The 18141-nt window shown below is 45.3% G+C and overlaps 1 protein-coding gene across 4 annotated transcripts in view; it reads left to right on the plus strand.

Annotated features, from left to right (window-relative positions):
* Nucleotides 1-18141, plus strand: part of LOC126320425 (CUB domain-containing protein 2) — a 1159067-nt gene that overhangs the window by 1053042 nt on the left and 87884 nt on the right. For all 4 annotated transcript variants that reach the window (XM_049993929.1, XM_049993913.1, XM_049993920.1 and 1 more), the window contains one exon: nt 1415-1614. In XM_049993929.1, the coding sequence (XP_049849886.1) occupies nt 1415-1614 (200 nt within the window). The remainder of the gene's footprint in view (nt 1-1414; nt 1615-18141) is intronic.

Raw genomic sequence — 18141 nt, forward strand, 5'->3', positions numbered from 1 at the left:
TGAGTTTCTTTTGGCGGAAAACCAGGGCATCGCAGATACTGACTGACGCTTGCAGAACGTGTACTGAGACCTGGAAGTGGACAAAAGAATTGTGAGTCGTTGGCGCGGCATGTGTCATTACCGCAACAGGGACGCACAAACCTGTGTGATCTCGCGCGTGCCGACCGGCCGCACACACCTATGACTACCGAGATGTTAGCCCGCCCGGTTAGCCGAGCGGTCTGACGCACGGCTTTCCGGAGGGGGAAGGAGCGCCTGGTCCCCGACAGGAATCCACCCGGCGGACTTGTGTCGAGGTCCGGTGAGCTGGCCAGTCTCTGGGTGGTTTTTAGGTGGTTTTCCATCTGCCTCTGCGAATGTGGGCTGGTTCCCCTTATTCCGCCTCAGCTACACTATGTCGGCGATTGCTGCGCAAACAAGTTCTCCACGTAAGCGTACACTAGCATTTCTCTACCACGCAAACATAGGGGTTACACTCGTCTGGTGTGAGACGTTCCCTGAGGGGGTCCACCGGGGACCGAACCACACAATAACCCTGGGTTCGGTGCGGTGGTGGAGGGGTGAAGTGGACTGCGGTAGTCGTCGTGAAGTTGTGGACCACTGCGGCTGCCGTGGGGACGTCGTTTCTAGATCCCCTGTTAACATACAGCATACCGCATTGTGGGAACGTGCAGACACTCTCATTCGAGGTGGCAGACCGATGAAAATCAAACATCTCGCTGCTCAACCGTACGTCTCTGTTGGTAGTGCTGACATACTCGTCCACCAGTTGGGGTACTCAAAAGTATGCGCCCGCTGGGTTCCTCGCCTTTCGACTTCCATTTGACCCAATGAAGGGTGCACTCCGCAGGAAACAGCACGTGGATGATTGCGAGGTTATTGGTGCTGGAAGACGTTGGCTTCGATGTAGACCAGTGTAGTGGTACCATGCGGTCATACACGCCCTCTCAATAAAATGGCCTAATGCCGTCGCATTGAGTGAAGGTGTTAAAAAATGTGTTTTTTAGGAAAAGGGTAGGGAATAATATGGTGTATTGGAAACGTGAATAAAATCAACTTGCTTTCAGAAAAAAAATGTGTTGCATTTCTTACTGAACGCCCCTTATATTACTCATGTTTCTCTAAAACGCATACACAGTACATGGTCTAACGATTATTGTAGGCCAAAAATACTACGAAAGTGTGTTGATGTTTTTGAAAGTGTTGTTTTGATTGCCGAGAGCATCGCAGAAGTACTGCTTCACCTTTCCTACAGCCAAAACGATCGTCATCTAACATACCTCAAATTTTCTTTTCCAAACAGAACGTGGAAAGCACTCTTCACTATCGTTCTGTGCTGTTGTCAGTTGCAATTTATGCTGTATTTTGAGATGTGGAGAGGTGCTGGGAGTGAGGACTGGGCTGTTGCCCGCAGCTGCTCGGACGGCTACCTGAAGGTGTACCTGCGCGGCCAAGAGGCGACCGACTCCTACGACAAGTTCGACCACGAGCTGTGCGGCAGCGACACCGTCAGGCCCAAGGTGGTCGTCTCCGACGGGCCGCGCCTCGTCATGGTCTTCAGCAGCGGCGAGCAGCAGGGCCGCGGCTTCAAGGCCAAGTACACCTTCGAGACGGGTGAGTACGCCGGCGGCGCACTACTTTGCCATAACATTCCCTACTACGCTCCGCAGTGAAGTCTGCGCTATTTCGAAACTTCAAGCAGGAGTTATTGCACAGTATGGTGCGTAATGTATCCACCAACTTCACATGATAACAAACATGGTGGATGCAATTAGTAATTTAATACAGTTATGAAATACAAGGACATAAATTCGCAGTTGCTACAGTGCTGAACACCTATGAAAAGGTATGAAAAACCTTTTTGACTTACCGGTCCTTCAAAAAACAAAATTCGTTGTATATCTTTATTAGTTTCAGAAATATAGAATAGTCAAATCGGATGATTCTTTTTGTTACACCCTGTATAGCATCGCGTGATAGTGCCATTTCAGTCTGAATAATATCATCCAGCACGCACAAATTACCTGTACGGTATATTTCATGTTAAGTTATTGTGAGAGGTGGAGTAATACAGGGTGAAAAGTATTTAAACCAATAAACTCTGGGAGGTTGTAGGGGACATCAAGACAAATATTTTTCCCTAATGTCATTTTTTCCTACGAGGATTATTTAAACCAGTGGAAGCTGAATTAAGCTCTTCAGTTGCTAGAGGCCGTATTACGACCTTGAGTTGTTAGAGGCCGTATTACGCTCTTCAGTTGTAGGTAACTGCTGTCCACCAGTATAGTAGTGCATTGTCTCTGTTTACTAGTGGAGCGATACACCTGGAGTCAGTACACTAATATCGTTGGTGCGTACTACGTAGCGCACCACAACGGACGATCTGCACAGCGAGTTTATCAACAACAATATCCTAATCGCCGTATCCCGCATCATACGGCCTTTGCTGCTGTATACCAACGGGTAATTTAGCAGATCACCTGGACAGGGACGCCGTCGCACTTTAAGAACGCTGCAATTTGAGGAATCTGTCTTGCAGTATTTGGAGTAGGATCCTTCAATCAGCACTCGTGCAACTGCAGGTAATATGGGGACGAATCAGACTAATGTAAGAACAGTCCTTCGAGAGGAATTGTAACGTCTATTTCACTAACAGCGTGTCCACAACCTGGAACCAGTTGATTACACACCCAGAGCACAGTTTTCGCAGTGGTACCTGGAACAGTGTGAAATGCATCCTACATTTCCATCTTCTGTGTTGTTTACCGATGAATCAACGTTCGCGCGTGATCGAGTCTTCAATATGCATAATTCGCATGTTTGGAGTGAGGATAACCCACATACCACAGTTATCAAGTGTGGTTCTTCGTTAATGTGCGGGTCGGTGTTGTTGAGGACTGTTTAACTGGGCCGTATCTGCTACCTAGGCCATTAAATGGCAGGCACTATTGCAATTTTGTCGCCAGAGCATTGCCAGAATTGCTGGAAGACGTCCCGCTCCCTACAAGACAACACATGTGGTTCCAACATGACGGTGCGCCGGCACATTTCAGTCGTCGCGTACGTCTATTCCTGGAGCGGCGGTTCCCAGAAACGTGGATTGGCATAGGTGGTCCTGTACCGTGGCCTGCTCGATCCTCATATATGTCCTCTCTGAACTTTTTTGTGTGGGGAGACATACGCAACCTTGTTTACGCAACTCCTGTTGCATCAGAAGAGGATCTGGTTGCCCGGATAATTGAAATTGCGTTGGGTTAATATGTTGTCTGTTGGTCATAAAAAATGGAAAAGTATTTGTTGGTTTAATTACACTACAGGCCATTAAAATTGCTACACCACGATGATGTGCTACAGATGTGAAATTTAACCGACAGGATGAAGATGCTGTGATATGCAAATGATTAGCTTTTAAGAGCATTCACACAAGGTTGGCGCCGGTGGCGACTCCTACAATGTGCTGACATAAGGAAAGTTTCCAACCGATTTCTCATACACACACATCAGTTGACCGGCTTTGCCTGGTGAAACGTTGTTGTGATGCCTCATGTAAGGAGGAGAAATGCGTACCATCACGTCTCACACTTTGATAAAGGTCGGATTATAGCCTATTGCGATTGCGGTTTATCGTATCGCTACATTGCTGCTCGCGTTGGTCGAGATCTAATGATTGTTAGAATATGGAATCGGTGGGTTCAGGAGGGTAATACGGGACGCCGTGCCGGATCCCAACGGCCTCGTATCACTAGCAGTCGAAATGACAGGCATCTTATCCGCATGGCTGTAACGGATCGTGCAGCCAAGTCTCGATCCCTGAGTCAACAGATGGAGACGTTTGCAAGACAACAACCATCTGCACGAACAGTCCGACGACGTTTGCAGCAGCATGGACTATCAGCTCGGAGACCATGGCTGCGGTTACCCTTGATGCTGCACCACAGACAGGAGCGCCTGCGATGGTGTATCAACGACGAACCTTTTTTAGATGAATCCAGGTTATGTTTACAGCATCATGATGGACGCATCCGTGTTTGGCGACAACGCGGCGAACGCACATACGAAGCGTGTATTCGTCATCGCCATACTGGCGTATCACCCGGCGTGATGGTATGGGGTGTCATTGTTTACACGTCTCGGTTACCTCTTGTTCGCATTGACGGCACTTTGAATAGTGAACATTACATTTCAGATGTGTTAAGACCCGTGGCTCTACCTTTCATTCGATCCCTGAGAAACCCTACATTTCAGCAGGATAATGCACGACCGCATGTTGCAGGTCACATACTGGCCTTTCTGGATACAGAAAATTTTCGACTGTTGCCCTGACCAGCACATTCTCCAGATCTCTCACAATTGAAAACGTCTGGTCAATGGTGGCCGAGCAACTGGCTCGTCACTATACGCTAGTCACTACTCTTGATGAACTGTGGTATCGCGTTGAAGCTGCCTGCGCAACTGTACCTGTACACGCCATCCAAGCTCTGTTTGACTCAATGCTCAGGCGTATCAAGGCCGTTATTACGGCCAGAGGTGGCAGTTCTGGGTACTGATTTCTCAGGATCTATGCACCGAAATTGCGTGAAAATGTAATCACATGTCATTTCTAGTATAATATATTTGTCCAATGAATACCCGTTTATCGTCTACATTTCTTCTTTGTTTAGCAATTATAATGGCCAGTAGTGTATTTTGCCGCTAGAGAAATCTTCCTCTACCGGTTTTAATACTCCTCATAGGAAATAATGACATTACGGAAAAATATTTTTTTGATGTCCCCTACAACCTTCCAGAATTTGTCGGTTTAAATACTTTTCACCCTGTATAGGTAGCAGAGTTTTAGAAGACGCTCTGCTAAGGTGGGTCCGAGCAGCTCTGGACTTGGCGTTAGCGGTCGCTCTCCTTGAACGAGAGCCGTCGTAAGCTGAGATGCGGGTGAGCTGCTGCGCTTCCCTTCCCGTGGGCGTCGCCACGTCGGAACCCATACCGAGCTCCTAGCCAAACTGGGTTAATGCTGTCTCTCCAGGATAAACAGATAGTACGTGCAAAGCACACACGCCACGTCCAAGTTATTAAACTCGCACCAGCGGCTACTGAGGCTCTGTGTAATTAATACGACCAGCTACCAGCTGAAACCTGGACTTAGAACAAACAAATTTCGTAGACCTTCTGTCCCACTGGTCAGCGACACAGCAAATAATTTAATTCAATCGCTGAGGGGTGGTTCAAACGTGTGTGCTAAAAGTTTAAATCCAGTTCAAGTAACTACATCAGGACTGGCGCTGTGCAAGTGCCGACGTTAGCGGTCTTACTCTGTAGACGTTAGCGCCGGCGTCAGAGCGAGACAAAATTTACTTTCATCCCGAACGAGGCGATATTTACTTTCATCCTCGTGTGTCCCCCTGATAACTCAAACGTGATCAGGCGCTGGAAAGTTATCAAGCTCTGGGAAGTTAGTAACAACAGACTTCCTCGCTGCGATCCTTCCTCAACAAACCAATCAGGTTTAAATAGGCCGTGGTCTTACAGACTCATCTATTAACTAATGACCTGTGAGTCTAGCTGTATGTAATGTTTGCGTAGAAAACAAACAAATTTTTACTAGGCGTAAGAAGCAGCTGACTTTGTAAGTGGATGTGGCACAACGATCCATTTGAAAGCTACGAATAAACTGTAGAACAGAGGAGAGAATATGAATTGCCACGTTGTCTGAATTCACGGATTCTGAGAAATCTTCTGATTCGTCTTTCGTTGTACCTAACTGGCTATCATCCGTCTGTTACTTTCAGGACGCATTTCCGGAAACCTTACTGATCGTGGATGATACGGATATCTTCACCTGTGATGAATTCATTAAAGATGCGTGTTACGGACAGGCGTTATACGAGAATCTGATGAAGGTCAGACATGGACAATTTCAAATTTCTAATATTCGCAGGTATGGTTACATTATCTCTTTCCTAAAATCGTGGTCGTTAGCAACTTTCGTCCAACCACTAATACTTCCAAGCTGGTGCTTCTCCACACCAGGACCCTACCGCCACCAAACTCGTCTCTTTCTACTGCGTTCCGAGGGTTTAGGTAACCACCTTTCCTGTAGATGAACGTATGTCGTGAATCAGTCTACATGCTGAATCAGGACTCGTCTGGGAAGAATAAAATCTTCCATTTATTGATGATGTCGCTGACTCTACACTGAGAGAGCTGGACAAACATTGCCTAAGTATTGGCACATCTACGAGCTACAATGAGACACCAACACTGTTACTTGAAATTAAAAAAAATTAAAAAAAAGGCTACTAGCTCTGTAGATGATTTTAATGCACATATCAGGATATTTGGTCGCGAACTTAAGGCCAAAGATCGATCGCGTTATACAGGGCCGCCATTGTACTGTCCTATAATAAATATTTCCCTGTTATCAAAGACGCTTTGTTTTGCCCGTTCAACCAGGCTGTCTCCAGTATGTGTCTGATTCGTTTCAAGGCGTCCAAGAATTCTGCCACAGAAAACTGGTTCCAAATACAATGATTATAAGGAATCCGCCTCGATTGCAAATAGAAACCGGATGTTGACCTAGGTTTCGGCGCGGATAACCACGCCTTCTTCGGAACACACTAAAACTACAAACTGCCTAAAGAGGCCGAAGAAGGCGTGATTATCCGCGCCGAAACCTAGGTCAGCGTCCGGTTTCTATTTGCATCGAGGCGGATTCTTTATAATCATTAAAATATTCACGATTGCTGACGCGCTGCAATGTTAATAGTTCTCAGGTTCCAAATACGTCCTTGTAATATTATACAGAAAATCAAGAAACCGCTCTTTACTCACAAAAGAAGTGCAAACACGGCTGAGACCTCGTGCGCCTCTTGCACTGCTTTAGATTGTCTTCCAACCATGTGCCTAATCACTGCAGGGGGTACTCATTCTCTGTAAAAATAGCGCACCTCCCTTTTTGTTGGGATACCCTGAAGATTACTTGAAGCAATTAGTCACTATTCTCTTCTTTCCATTTTTCTCCTGAACCAACATAATTATCTCACAGAAAAAATATGTGAATATATTACAAGGGCGTTTAAGTAAAGTGTCACATAATGCTGCTGAAGGTGGGCTTGGTAAAGAAAAGAAGAAAATTTGTGATAATGATATGTCCGGGAACAAATACCTGTTGAGATTTGGGCGAGTCCGTCTTCTCATTCCAATCTGTCTGTTACGTAGTAGTAGAAGACACTACAGATAATCCTGCAATCGTTACCACGCATCCTCACTCCTTCAGTCCATCTTCGCACTGAACCACGCACTCATTAACATACACCTGGGTTCATTCGGATTGCGTCACATATATTGGTCACACTCTTCTGTATCATTTGCGCATATTCGATGGGTTGAGCATACACCAATGTCTTTAAATGTTCCAATAGCCAGAAATAAAACGTTTTAAGGTCCGATGAACTGGAAGGACAGGCTAATGGACCTCCTCGACCAATACATAATACAATATGCGTTAGATGAGTATGTGCCAAGCAAGATCGTAAGAGATGGAAAAGAGCCACCGTGGTATAACAACCGAGTTAGAAAACTGCTGCGGAAGCAAAGGGAACTTCACAGCAAACATAAACATAGCCAAAGCCTTGCAGACAAACAAAAATTACGCGAAGCGAAATGCAGTGTGAGGAGGGCTATGCGAGAGGCTTTCAATGAATTCGTAAGTAAAGTTCTATGTACTGACTTGGCAGAAAATCCTAAGAAATTTTGGTCCTATGTCAAAGCGGTAGGTGGATCAAAACAAAATGTCCAGACACTCTGTGACCAAAATGGTACTGAAACAGAGGATGACAGACTAAAGGCCGAATTACTAAATATCTTCTTCCAAAGCTGTTTCACAGAGGAAGACTGCACTGTGCTTCCTTCTCTAGATTGTCGCACAGTTGACAAAATGGTAGATATCGAAGTAGACGACAGAGGGATAGAGAAACAATTAAAATCGCTCAAAAGAGGAAAGGCCGCTGGTCCTGATGGAATACCAGTTCGATTTTACACAGAGTACGTGAAGGAACTTGCCCCCCTTCTTGCAGCGGTGTACCGTAGGTCTCTAGAAGAGCGAAGCGTTCCAAAGGATTGGAAAAGGGCACAGGTCATCCCCGTTTTCAAGAAGGGACGTCGAACAAATGTGCAGAACTATAGATCTATATCTCTAACGTCGATCAGTTGTAGATTTTTGGAACACGTATTATGTTCGAGTATAATGTCTTTTCTGGAGACTAGAAATCTACTCTGTAGGAATCAGCATGGGTTTCGAAAAAGACGGTCGTGTGAAACCCAGCTCTCGCTATTCGTCCACGAGACTCAGAGGGCCTTAGACACGGGTTCACAGGTAGATGCCGTGTTTCTTGACTTCCGCAAGGCGTTTGACACAGTTCCCCACAGTCGTTTAATGAACAAAGTAAGAGCATACGGACTATCAGATCAATTGTGTGATTGGATGGAGGAGTTCCTAGATAACAGAACGCAGCATGTCATTCTCAATGGAGAGAAGTCTTCCGAAGTAAGAGTGATTTCAGGTGTGCCGCAGGGGAGTGTCATAGGACCGTTGCTGTTCACAATATACATAAATGACCTGGTGGATGACATCGGAAGTTCACTGAGGCTTTTTGCAGATGATGCTGTGGTGTATCGAGAGGTTGCAACAATGGAAAATTGTACTGAAATGCAGGAGGATCTGCAGCGAATTGACGCATGGTGCACGGAATGGCAATTGAATCTCAATGTAGACAAGTGTAATGTGATGCGAATACATAGAAAGATAGGTCCCTTATCATTTAGCTACAAAATAGCAGGTCAGCAATTGGAAGCAGTTAATTCCATAAATTATCTGGGAGTACGCATTAGGAGTGATTTAAAATGGAATGATCATATAAAGTTGATCGTCGGTAAAGCAGATGCCAGACTGAGATTCATTGGAAGAATCCTAAGGAAATGCAATCCGACAACAAAGGAAGTAGGTTACAGTACGCTTGTTCGCCCAATGCTTGAATACTGCTCAGCAGTGTGGGATCCGCACCAGGTAGGGTTGATAGAAGAGATAGAGAAGATCCAACGGAGAGCAGCGCGCTTCGTTACAGGATCATTTAGTAATTGCGAAAGCGTTACGGAGATGATAGATAAACTCCAGTGGAAGACTCTGCAGGAGAGACGCTCAGTAGCTCGGTACGGGCTTTTGTTAAAGTTTCGAGAACATACCTTCACCGAAGAGTCAAGCAGTATATTGCTCCCTCCTACGTATATCTCGCGAAGAGACCATGAGGATAAAGTCAGAGAGATTAGTGCCCACACAGAAGCATACCGACAATCCTTCTTTCCACGTACAATACGAGACTGGAATAGAAGGGAGAACCGATAGAGGTACTCAGGGTACCCTCCGCCACACACCGTCAGGTGGCTTGCGGAGTATGGATGTAGATGTAGATGTAGATGTGTCTCGCCAACGAACGTTGCAGTGAGTCACGATACGTAGAAAATGAGATGATGCCCCGTCGTGCACAAACCACAATTGTTGTCCTTCTGGATAGGTAACCTCGTTCAATAGTGCTGCTAATTCATCGTGCAGAAACCGGTGTCACAATATCACCTGTTAATCTATTTGGTAAAACGTTTGGCCCTATGAGTCAGCGAACAACAATTCCTGTTAGTACATTGGTACTTAAGCGGTCCTGATGCCTCAGCTCCATGATGGCTCAAGGAGTCCCACCGGCCTACCAGTGCACATTGTGGCAATTCACATGCCATGTTTTCAGATTTCTGCTACATCGGTAAGTAATTCCCATTATTCGTCACAAGCATAAGGTCAATTCTAAATGGGTATTGGTTTCCGGGTCTATAATTATAGGAGCTTTTTTTTCTAGTGTTCACTATACTTCCCCTTGTAGGAACCATGACGCTTTTCTTAAACAGCCTAGCCGACCGCGAATTCAATTGAAAAACTTTTGGAGCTTGGACACGGATGTTCTTTGAGTTTTCTGGTAAAAGGAACTCGCAGTCTCCGAAGGCTCGTTACGTATTAATTGCATTTCGTTTGATTTCTTACCCCCATTTATCTTTATATCTCGATTGTACTGAAAACAGCTGTACAGCAGTGCACGTGTAGACAGTATGCGCTGTGTGTTCTGTTTAGAAACAATTCGATACATTCACTCATGTCACTTGGCTTTTGACAACAGTAAGGCCTGATTTACTCTTTGCCTTCAAGGTTTGCTGCTCGTTCTTCACTGAAGAGCCAAAGAAACCGGTACGCCTGCCTAATATCGTGTAGGGCCCCCGCAAGCCCGCAGAAGTGCCACCACACGATGTGGCATGGAGTCGACTAATGTCTGATGTAGTGCTGGAGTTAATTGACACCATGAATCCTGCAGAGCTGTCCATAAATCCGCAAGACTACGAGGAGGTGGAGATCTCTTCTGAACAGCACGTTGCAAGGCATTCCAGATATGTTCAATAATGTTCACATCTGGGGAGTTTGGTGGCCAGCGGAAGTGTTTAAACTCAGAAGAGTGTCCCTGGAGCCACTCGGTAGCAATTCTGGACGTGTGGTGTGTGGTGTCGCATTGTCCTGCTGAAATTGACCAATTCAATCGAAGTGCACAATGGACATGAATGGATTCGGGTGATCAGATAGGATACTTACGTAGGCGTCACCTCTCAGAGTCGTATGTAGACATATAAGGGGTCCCATGTCATTCCAACTGCACACACCCCACACAATTACAGAGCCTCCACCGGGTTAACAGCCCCCCAATTGACATGGAGGTTCCAGCGATTCTTGAGTTTGTGTCCATGTCTATACACGTCCATCCGCTCGATACAATTTGAAACGAGATTCGTCCGACCATACAATATGTTTCCAGTCATCAACAGTCCAATGTCGGTGTTGACAGGCCCAGGTGAGTCACAAAGCTTTGTGTCGAGCAGTCATCAAGAGTACACAAGTGGGCCTTCTGCTCCGAAAGCCCATATCGATGGTGTTTCGTTGAAGGCTCGCACGCTGACACTTGTTGATGGCCCAGAATTAAAATCTGCACCCATTTGCGAAAGGATTGCACTTCTGTCGCTTTGAACGATTCTCTTCAGTCGTTGTTGGTCCTGTTCTTGCACGATCTTTCTCCAACCGCAGCGATGTCGGAGATTTGATGTTTTACCGGGTTCCTGATATTCACGGTACTCTCGTAAAATGGTTGAACGGAAAAATCTCCACTTCATCGCTACCTCGGAGATGATGTGTCCCATCTCTCGTGCGCCGACTGTAACGCCACGTTCAAACTCACTTAAATCTTAAAAACCTGCCATTGTAGCAGTAGTAACCGGTGTAACAGCAGCGCCAGACACTTGTCTCATATAGTCGTTGCCGACCGCAGCGCCATATTCTGCCTGTTTACGTATCTCTGCATTTGAATACGCATACCTATACCAGTTCTTTGGCACTTCATTGTATCTCACTGTGTTTTTAAGACAGTGTTAGTTGTACGTTAACTTTGATACAGAACAGTATGATAAGATGTTAATGAAGAGTTGGCCAATATTCACTTCATGTATGAGTTCAGAGAATGCAGTGGAATTGCCACAGACCGATGCTATGCCGTGCTGTTCCCACAGCGACGGCAATCACATCATAATGTACTGTTTTTTTTCACGTTGTACGATTTATTGATTGCGTATTACAGGCTTGTTACCTGTTTTCAAGGTATTTCTATTGAAATAAAGGTATTTCCCTAATAAAGAGAATGAATCATCACACCATTTCTATTTTGTAACAAGCCACCAGAGATCACGGTTTATCCGTTACTTCTGATCAACCTCCGAAATAGTGCCGGGGTGCTTCATGTATATTAAAGAACGAAATTTAGATCCAACATATTTAAATTTGAGCCATTCGGAAATCCAGACACAGTGATGTTTCTTCATTGTTGTGAAGACATTTTAAGAGATGCAAACGCATCTGGGGTGACAAACCGAATAAATAACACGAAGGACTGCTGAAAAGTAATGACGCGAATTTTCATGTGAAAACTCTAAAATATAAAACAAACGTTATTAAAATTCTAAATCTTCATGTCTACATACTCGCAGCCCACTGCCGCTAGAAGGCTCCGAGCTGTAGCGTGCAACATGGCGTTGTAAAACATAACCACATCGACGCGTGAGAAACAGCGTGCAGTATTGGATTTTCGAATTCGAAGAGTTTGTCAACACACACACATGGAGCACATTCTGCTTCAGTATGACAGTGACAGACGACACACAAGTCATGAATCATGCTCCGTAGTCCCGACATGAAATGAAATGAAATGCTGTGTGGCTAGGGCCTCCCGTCGGGTAGACCGTTCGCCTGGTGCAAGTCATTAGAGTTGACGTCACTTCGGTGACTTGAGTGTAGATGCGAATGAAATGACGATAATGGTAAGGACAACGTAACAGACAGTCCCTGAGCGGAGAAAATCTCCGACCCAGCCGGAAATCGAACCCGGGCCGTTAGGTATGACATTCCGTCGCGCTGACCACTCAGCTACCAGGAGCGGACGGTCCCGACTTGACCCCATCCAATTCTCCAGAACTTAAACAACACATTCGAGGACTTCACTCTGATAATGATGAAATGATGTAAGCAGAATTGAGGTTATAGCTCCGTCAACAAAGTCAAACGTTCTACAGTGACGGTATTCACAAACTGGTCTAGCGTTGGGAGAAGTGTGTTAGGCACCAGGGTGACTATGTTGAGAAATAAATATGAAAAATAAAAATGTAAAATATTAACAAAGTTTCTGTCATTTAAAAACCCTTAAGATTTTTCACATAAGAAATTCATAGGCATTACTTTTCAGCACACCCTCGTAATTTCATTGTTACTCCCCAATGAGCCACAGGAGACTACCGGTCATGAGTACCAAAAAAAAAAAACTCAGAAAATACCGCTGAAAAACCTCCGAAAATTAGTCAGTGACGTTGGGGGTTCACTCAAATAACAACAAGACAGATGGGAAAAGAGTAAGTAAAATGTTGATTATTTCAAAAGTAATCACCATCATTTTTAATACGTTTATCCGGCTTTGAGACTGTCAGTACCTTCATGGAAAATTGTTTTGAGTTGCCTACGGAACCATGATGGTACCCAAGCGTGCATCTCTTCGTCCGAAGCAAATCAACAGCAACGATCGTCTTCCTTCAGGGCTCAAAAAATATGGAAATAACTTGAGAAGAGATGGGGATTGCAGGCAGCGTGTCTAAGAAGTTCACAAAGAAACTTCTGCAGCCTAGTTGAAATAACCTCGACAACATGTGGACGGATATTGTAATGCAGTAAGATGATGGCATCCGTCAATATTCCTAGGCGTTTGGACTTGGAGGTGAGCTTCAGTTTTTGCATAGTGTCCACGTACCGCTGTGCATTGATTGTGGCGGTGTATTTCTAGAAAGTCAATGAGCAGCAGCCCTTAGAGTCAAAGAGAATGTTCATGATGAGTTTCTCGGAGCTGTAGAAGATTCGCTTGGAAGCCATCATGCAGCGTCCATTCGGTCCAGATCTCTCCCCATGCGATTTCCACAGTTTTGGAGCCAAGAAGAGAGACAATCGTGGTCGTCGATTTGCTTCGGACGAAGAGGTGCCCGGCTGGGTAAAAACATGGTTCCGAAGGCAACCGCAAATAAAGGGTAAAGAAAAACGTCGCACTTGAAGGTGAGCATGCGATTCCTCGTTCAAATTCATGACAAAATCACATCTGATTCATTTTCAAAAGATATATACGTAAACGAAGAGCTGGCAAGACTGATACTTCATGCGTCGCATGGAAATGTTCAGAGGGACATGTATCACACCGCAATACCATACCAGCCGTCGTAGCTCACTAAGTAGACTGCTGGAACATCAAACCCGCATCCACCATAGAGCTGTAGGTCGAATGCTCGCCAAGTTCCTTTTTTTAGACGGCCGTTCCCTAGTTCTCGTCGTGTATAAGCAGGACATCATCTTGTCGTATGACAATAGCCTATCACATATTTTCTGTTCAGACACAATGACCTTTCTAGACTCTGAGAATCTCATCTGCAGAAACCAGCACGGTTTTAGGAAACAGCGGTCATGCGAGACACAGCTGGCCCTCTTTGTGCATGATATACAACAGGCTCTAGATACCGGCCCCCAGGTTGATGCCGTATTTCTCGACTTCCGTAAGGCGTTCGACTCAGTTCCATACTGTCGCTTGCTACAAAAAGTGCGCGGGTCTATGCAATGACATGTGCGGTTGGATAGAAAGTTTTCTCAAAGACAGGGAGCAATATGTCGTCGTGAACGGGGTAACTTCAACAGAAACAAATGTAACTTCAGGTGTACCCCACGACAGCGTAAAAGTCCTCTGCTTTTTACTATTTACCTAAACGATCTGGTTGATGGTATTGACAGCGGCCTTAGACTGTTTGCCGATGATGCTGCAGTCTACAGGAAAGTAGTATCACACGAAAGTTGTGAACAAATCAATGAGGATTTGCAGAAAACAAATGAGTGGTTTAATGACTGGCAGTTATCGCTCAATATTAGTAAGTTAACCTACTGCGTATAACAAGTCGAAAATCCCCATTAATGTATGAGTACAAAATAAATGATCAGTCTTTGGAAGCGGTAACATCCATCAAGTATCTGGGTGTGACTATTCGAAATGATCTCAAATGGAATGATCAGATTACACAAGTAACGGGTAGGGTGAACTCTAGATTGCGGTTTATTGGTAGAATCCTGAAGCGATGCAGTCCTTCAACAAAGGAAATAGCTTACAATACGTTAGTTCGTCCAGTCTACGAGTATTGTTCGTCTGTATGGGAACCTTACCAGTTGGGTCCGATTCAAGAGATTGAGAAGGTCCAAAGAAGAGCGGCAAGATTCGTGACTGGTACACGTAGCCATCGCGAGAGCATTACAAATCTCATAGAAAGTTATAAGTGGGACACACTTGCAGATAGACGACGCGTTAAACAGAAGGGGCTGCTCACGAAATTCCGAAATCCAATCTTCGCCGAGGATGTAGAGCATATATTATTACCACCAACTTTCGAATCGCGTAATGATGATCATTCAAAGATAAGGGAAATACTCGTACTGAAGCTTTCAGACAGTCGTTTTTGCCTCGCGCGATCGCGAGTGGAACAGGAGGGAGGGAGGGTGGGGAATATGACTTTGGCGCCAATTGTGCCCTCCGCCACACACAGCTTGGTAGCTAGTGGAGTATATATGTAGACAGTGCGAATGCATGTGTCTACTAACCACGCAGTGCACAACCGTAACTCTTCCTATAAAGTTCATGTACGGCATCTTCCCGAAAGGGTACGCAAACGATGAAGACGTCGATGTGGTTTTGGTTCTGGTTGCATCCGATAACCAAGATGCTGCTGCTGCTCCTCGTGTGTATGCTGCACAGTACTTTCAAAGGCGTTATCCTGAAAAGAACGCTTTTTTTTCGCCTGGAGCAACGCCTTCAGAAAACTGGTATTCTTCGTCCACAAGTAACGGACAAAGGTTGTTCAAGGACTCGAGGTATTCTGCAAACAGGGGACGTCATTATTGAAATCATTCACCGACCATCTTGCCAAAGTACCTGTGATATGGCAAGACAGTTCCAGATACCTCAACGGGTGCTTGTTAAAATGCAGCACGATGAAAATCTGTGCCGTATTATATATTACACATTAATTAAACAATAGTGGCCAGAATACAGCTTCGATGACTGCGGTTTTGTGAATGACTCTTAAACCAAATGGAAGGTAACGAATATCTCATAAATAACGTGATACGGACTGACGAATCTAGCTTCGCTTGCGAAGGTATTTTCAGCCACAACAGCCGTTATTGGACGAAACCCTGTGAATATAGCTTTCAGACACGCTTTGGCATAAACCTGTGGGCTATAATCGTGGGACTAGTACTTTTGGGCCCTTATCTATTGCGGATCAAGGTGAATGCGCCCCTGTATTTTACGTTTCCTTGCAATATTTTGCCTGACGCATTAGAAAACGTTCCATTTGACGCTCGGCGACAGCTATGGTTTCAGCAAGGTGGTGCACCGACTTTGGAATGAATGTACTTAATTACTTAAATGTGGCGTTTCCAGGGAAATGGATTGGTCGTGGAGGTCCAGTATTCCGACCTCCACGTTCCCTGTACCTTAGAACACTAGCGATTTTTTTTTTTTTTTTTGTGGCGCCGTTTAAAGAAACAAGTTTATAGTGTTCCACCCATGGCTGTACACGACTTAATAGCTCGTGTGCATGCTGCCTTGGCAGTGAAGGATTCATGTGTGTCCCAAAGAGTCTAGGAAGGTATGACCCAACGTGCGTCAAAGTGTCTGCAAATGGACGGTGATCGCTGTGAACATCTTCTCTAAAGTGAATGTCGCGCGTACATGTACGCACCGGCTCTGTAAAAGTAAGCCTGGACGTTAAACGTACAGAAAGGAATTATCGTGCCAAACATAATGTGCCATCTAGTGCAGCCTATCTACTGTGTTTTTTGTACCTCACCGGATACAGACGAAGTTACTGTATGCACTATTATTTTCTGTTGGCTGTAGTTGTATCATGGACGAAACAGAGTGGTCGTTTTCGTCTGTAAGAAAATCATGTTCTGACTTAATGTTTGAATAAAGGTAACATTAACAGAAAGAAATACACAAGATAACGCATTATGGAGGTGTAAATTGGATGCAGTTTGGTGCCTTAAGTGTGTGTGTGTTAGTTGTACATTAGTGTGTGTGTGTGTGTGTGTGTGTGTGTGTGTGTGTGTGTGTGTGTGTGTCGCGAACGCGATTCGAACATCAGCGATTCTGCATATCACAGAATTGCCTCGTCTCACTGAGCTAATGGGAAAACTTTGGCACAGCGTAAAGTTTGTGCTACCTGTTCTTGGCCACGCATCAAGCAGTTATTCCGTTGCCAGAGCCTAGTTTCAGTTGGATAAATGTACTAAAAGGACTTTCGACATAATAAACATTTTATCAACTTTTCGCATCTACTCCGTTTTCACATGCCTCGTCTCACTGAGCTAATGGGACAACTTTGGCGCAGCGTAAAGTTTGTGCTACCTGTTCTTGGCCACGCAGCAAGCAGTTATTCCGTGGCCAGAGCCTAGTTTCATAAACCGCATTTCTATTTTAACTTATTGGTGGGGCTATGTTTTGATAGATACACTTTTGTTTGCATTGGGATGAGGAATTGCATGCCAACCTTTTTTGCATACCAACCTTTTTTCTTCATCCTGTAGACCTCCATGAAGGCACTGACGGTCTTGCCTCACAGTTGGATAAATGTACTAAAAGGACTTTCGAAATAATATACATTTTAACAACTTTTCGCATCTACTCCGTTTTCACATGACTTTATATACACTCCTGGAAATTGAAATAAGAACACCGTGAATTCATTGTCCCACAAAGGGGAAACTTTATTGACACATTCCTGGGGTCAGATACATCACATGATCACACTGACAGAACCACAGGCACATAGACACAGGCAACAGAGCATGCACAACGTCGGCACCAGTACAGTGTATATCCACCTTTCGCAGCAATGCAGGCTGCTATTCTCCCATGAAGACGATCGTAGAGATGCTGGATGTAGTCCTGTGGAACGGCTTGCCATGCCATTTCCACATGGCGCCTCAGTTGGACCAGCGTTCGTGCTGGACGTGCAGACCGCGTGAGACGACGCTTCATCCAGTCCTAAACATGCTCAATGGGGGACAGATCCGGAGATCTTGCTGCCCAGGGTAGTTGACTTACACCTTCTAGAGCACGTTGGGTGGCACGGGATACATGCGGACGTGCATTGTCCTGTTGGAACAGCAAGTTCCCTTGCCGGTCTAGGAATGGTAGAACGATGGGTTCGATGACGGTTTGGATGTACCGTACACTATTCAGTGTCCCCTCGACGATCACCAGAGGTGTACGGCCAGTGTAGGAGATCGCTTCCCACACCATGATGCCGGGTGTTGGCCCTGTGTGCCTCGGTCGTATGCAGTCCTGATTGTGGCGCTCACCTGCACGGCGCCAAAGACGCATACGACCATCATTGGCACCAAGGCAGAAGCGACTCTCATCGCTGAAGACGACACGT

The sequence above is a fragment of the Schistocerca gregaria genome, chromosome 2, assembly GCF_023897955.1.
Source record: "Schistocerca gregaria isolate iqSchGreg1 chromosome 2, iqSchGreg1.2, whole genome shotgun sequence".
In the NCBI taxonomy this organism is placed as follows: domain Eukaryota; kingdom Metazoa; phylum Arthropoda; class Insecta; order Orthoptera; family Acrididae; genus Schistocerca; species Schistocerca gregaria.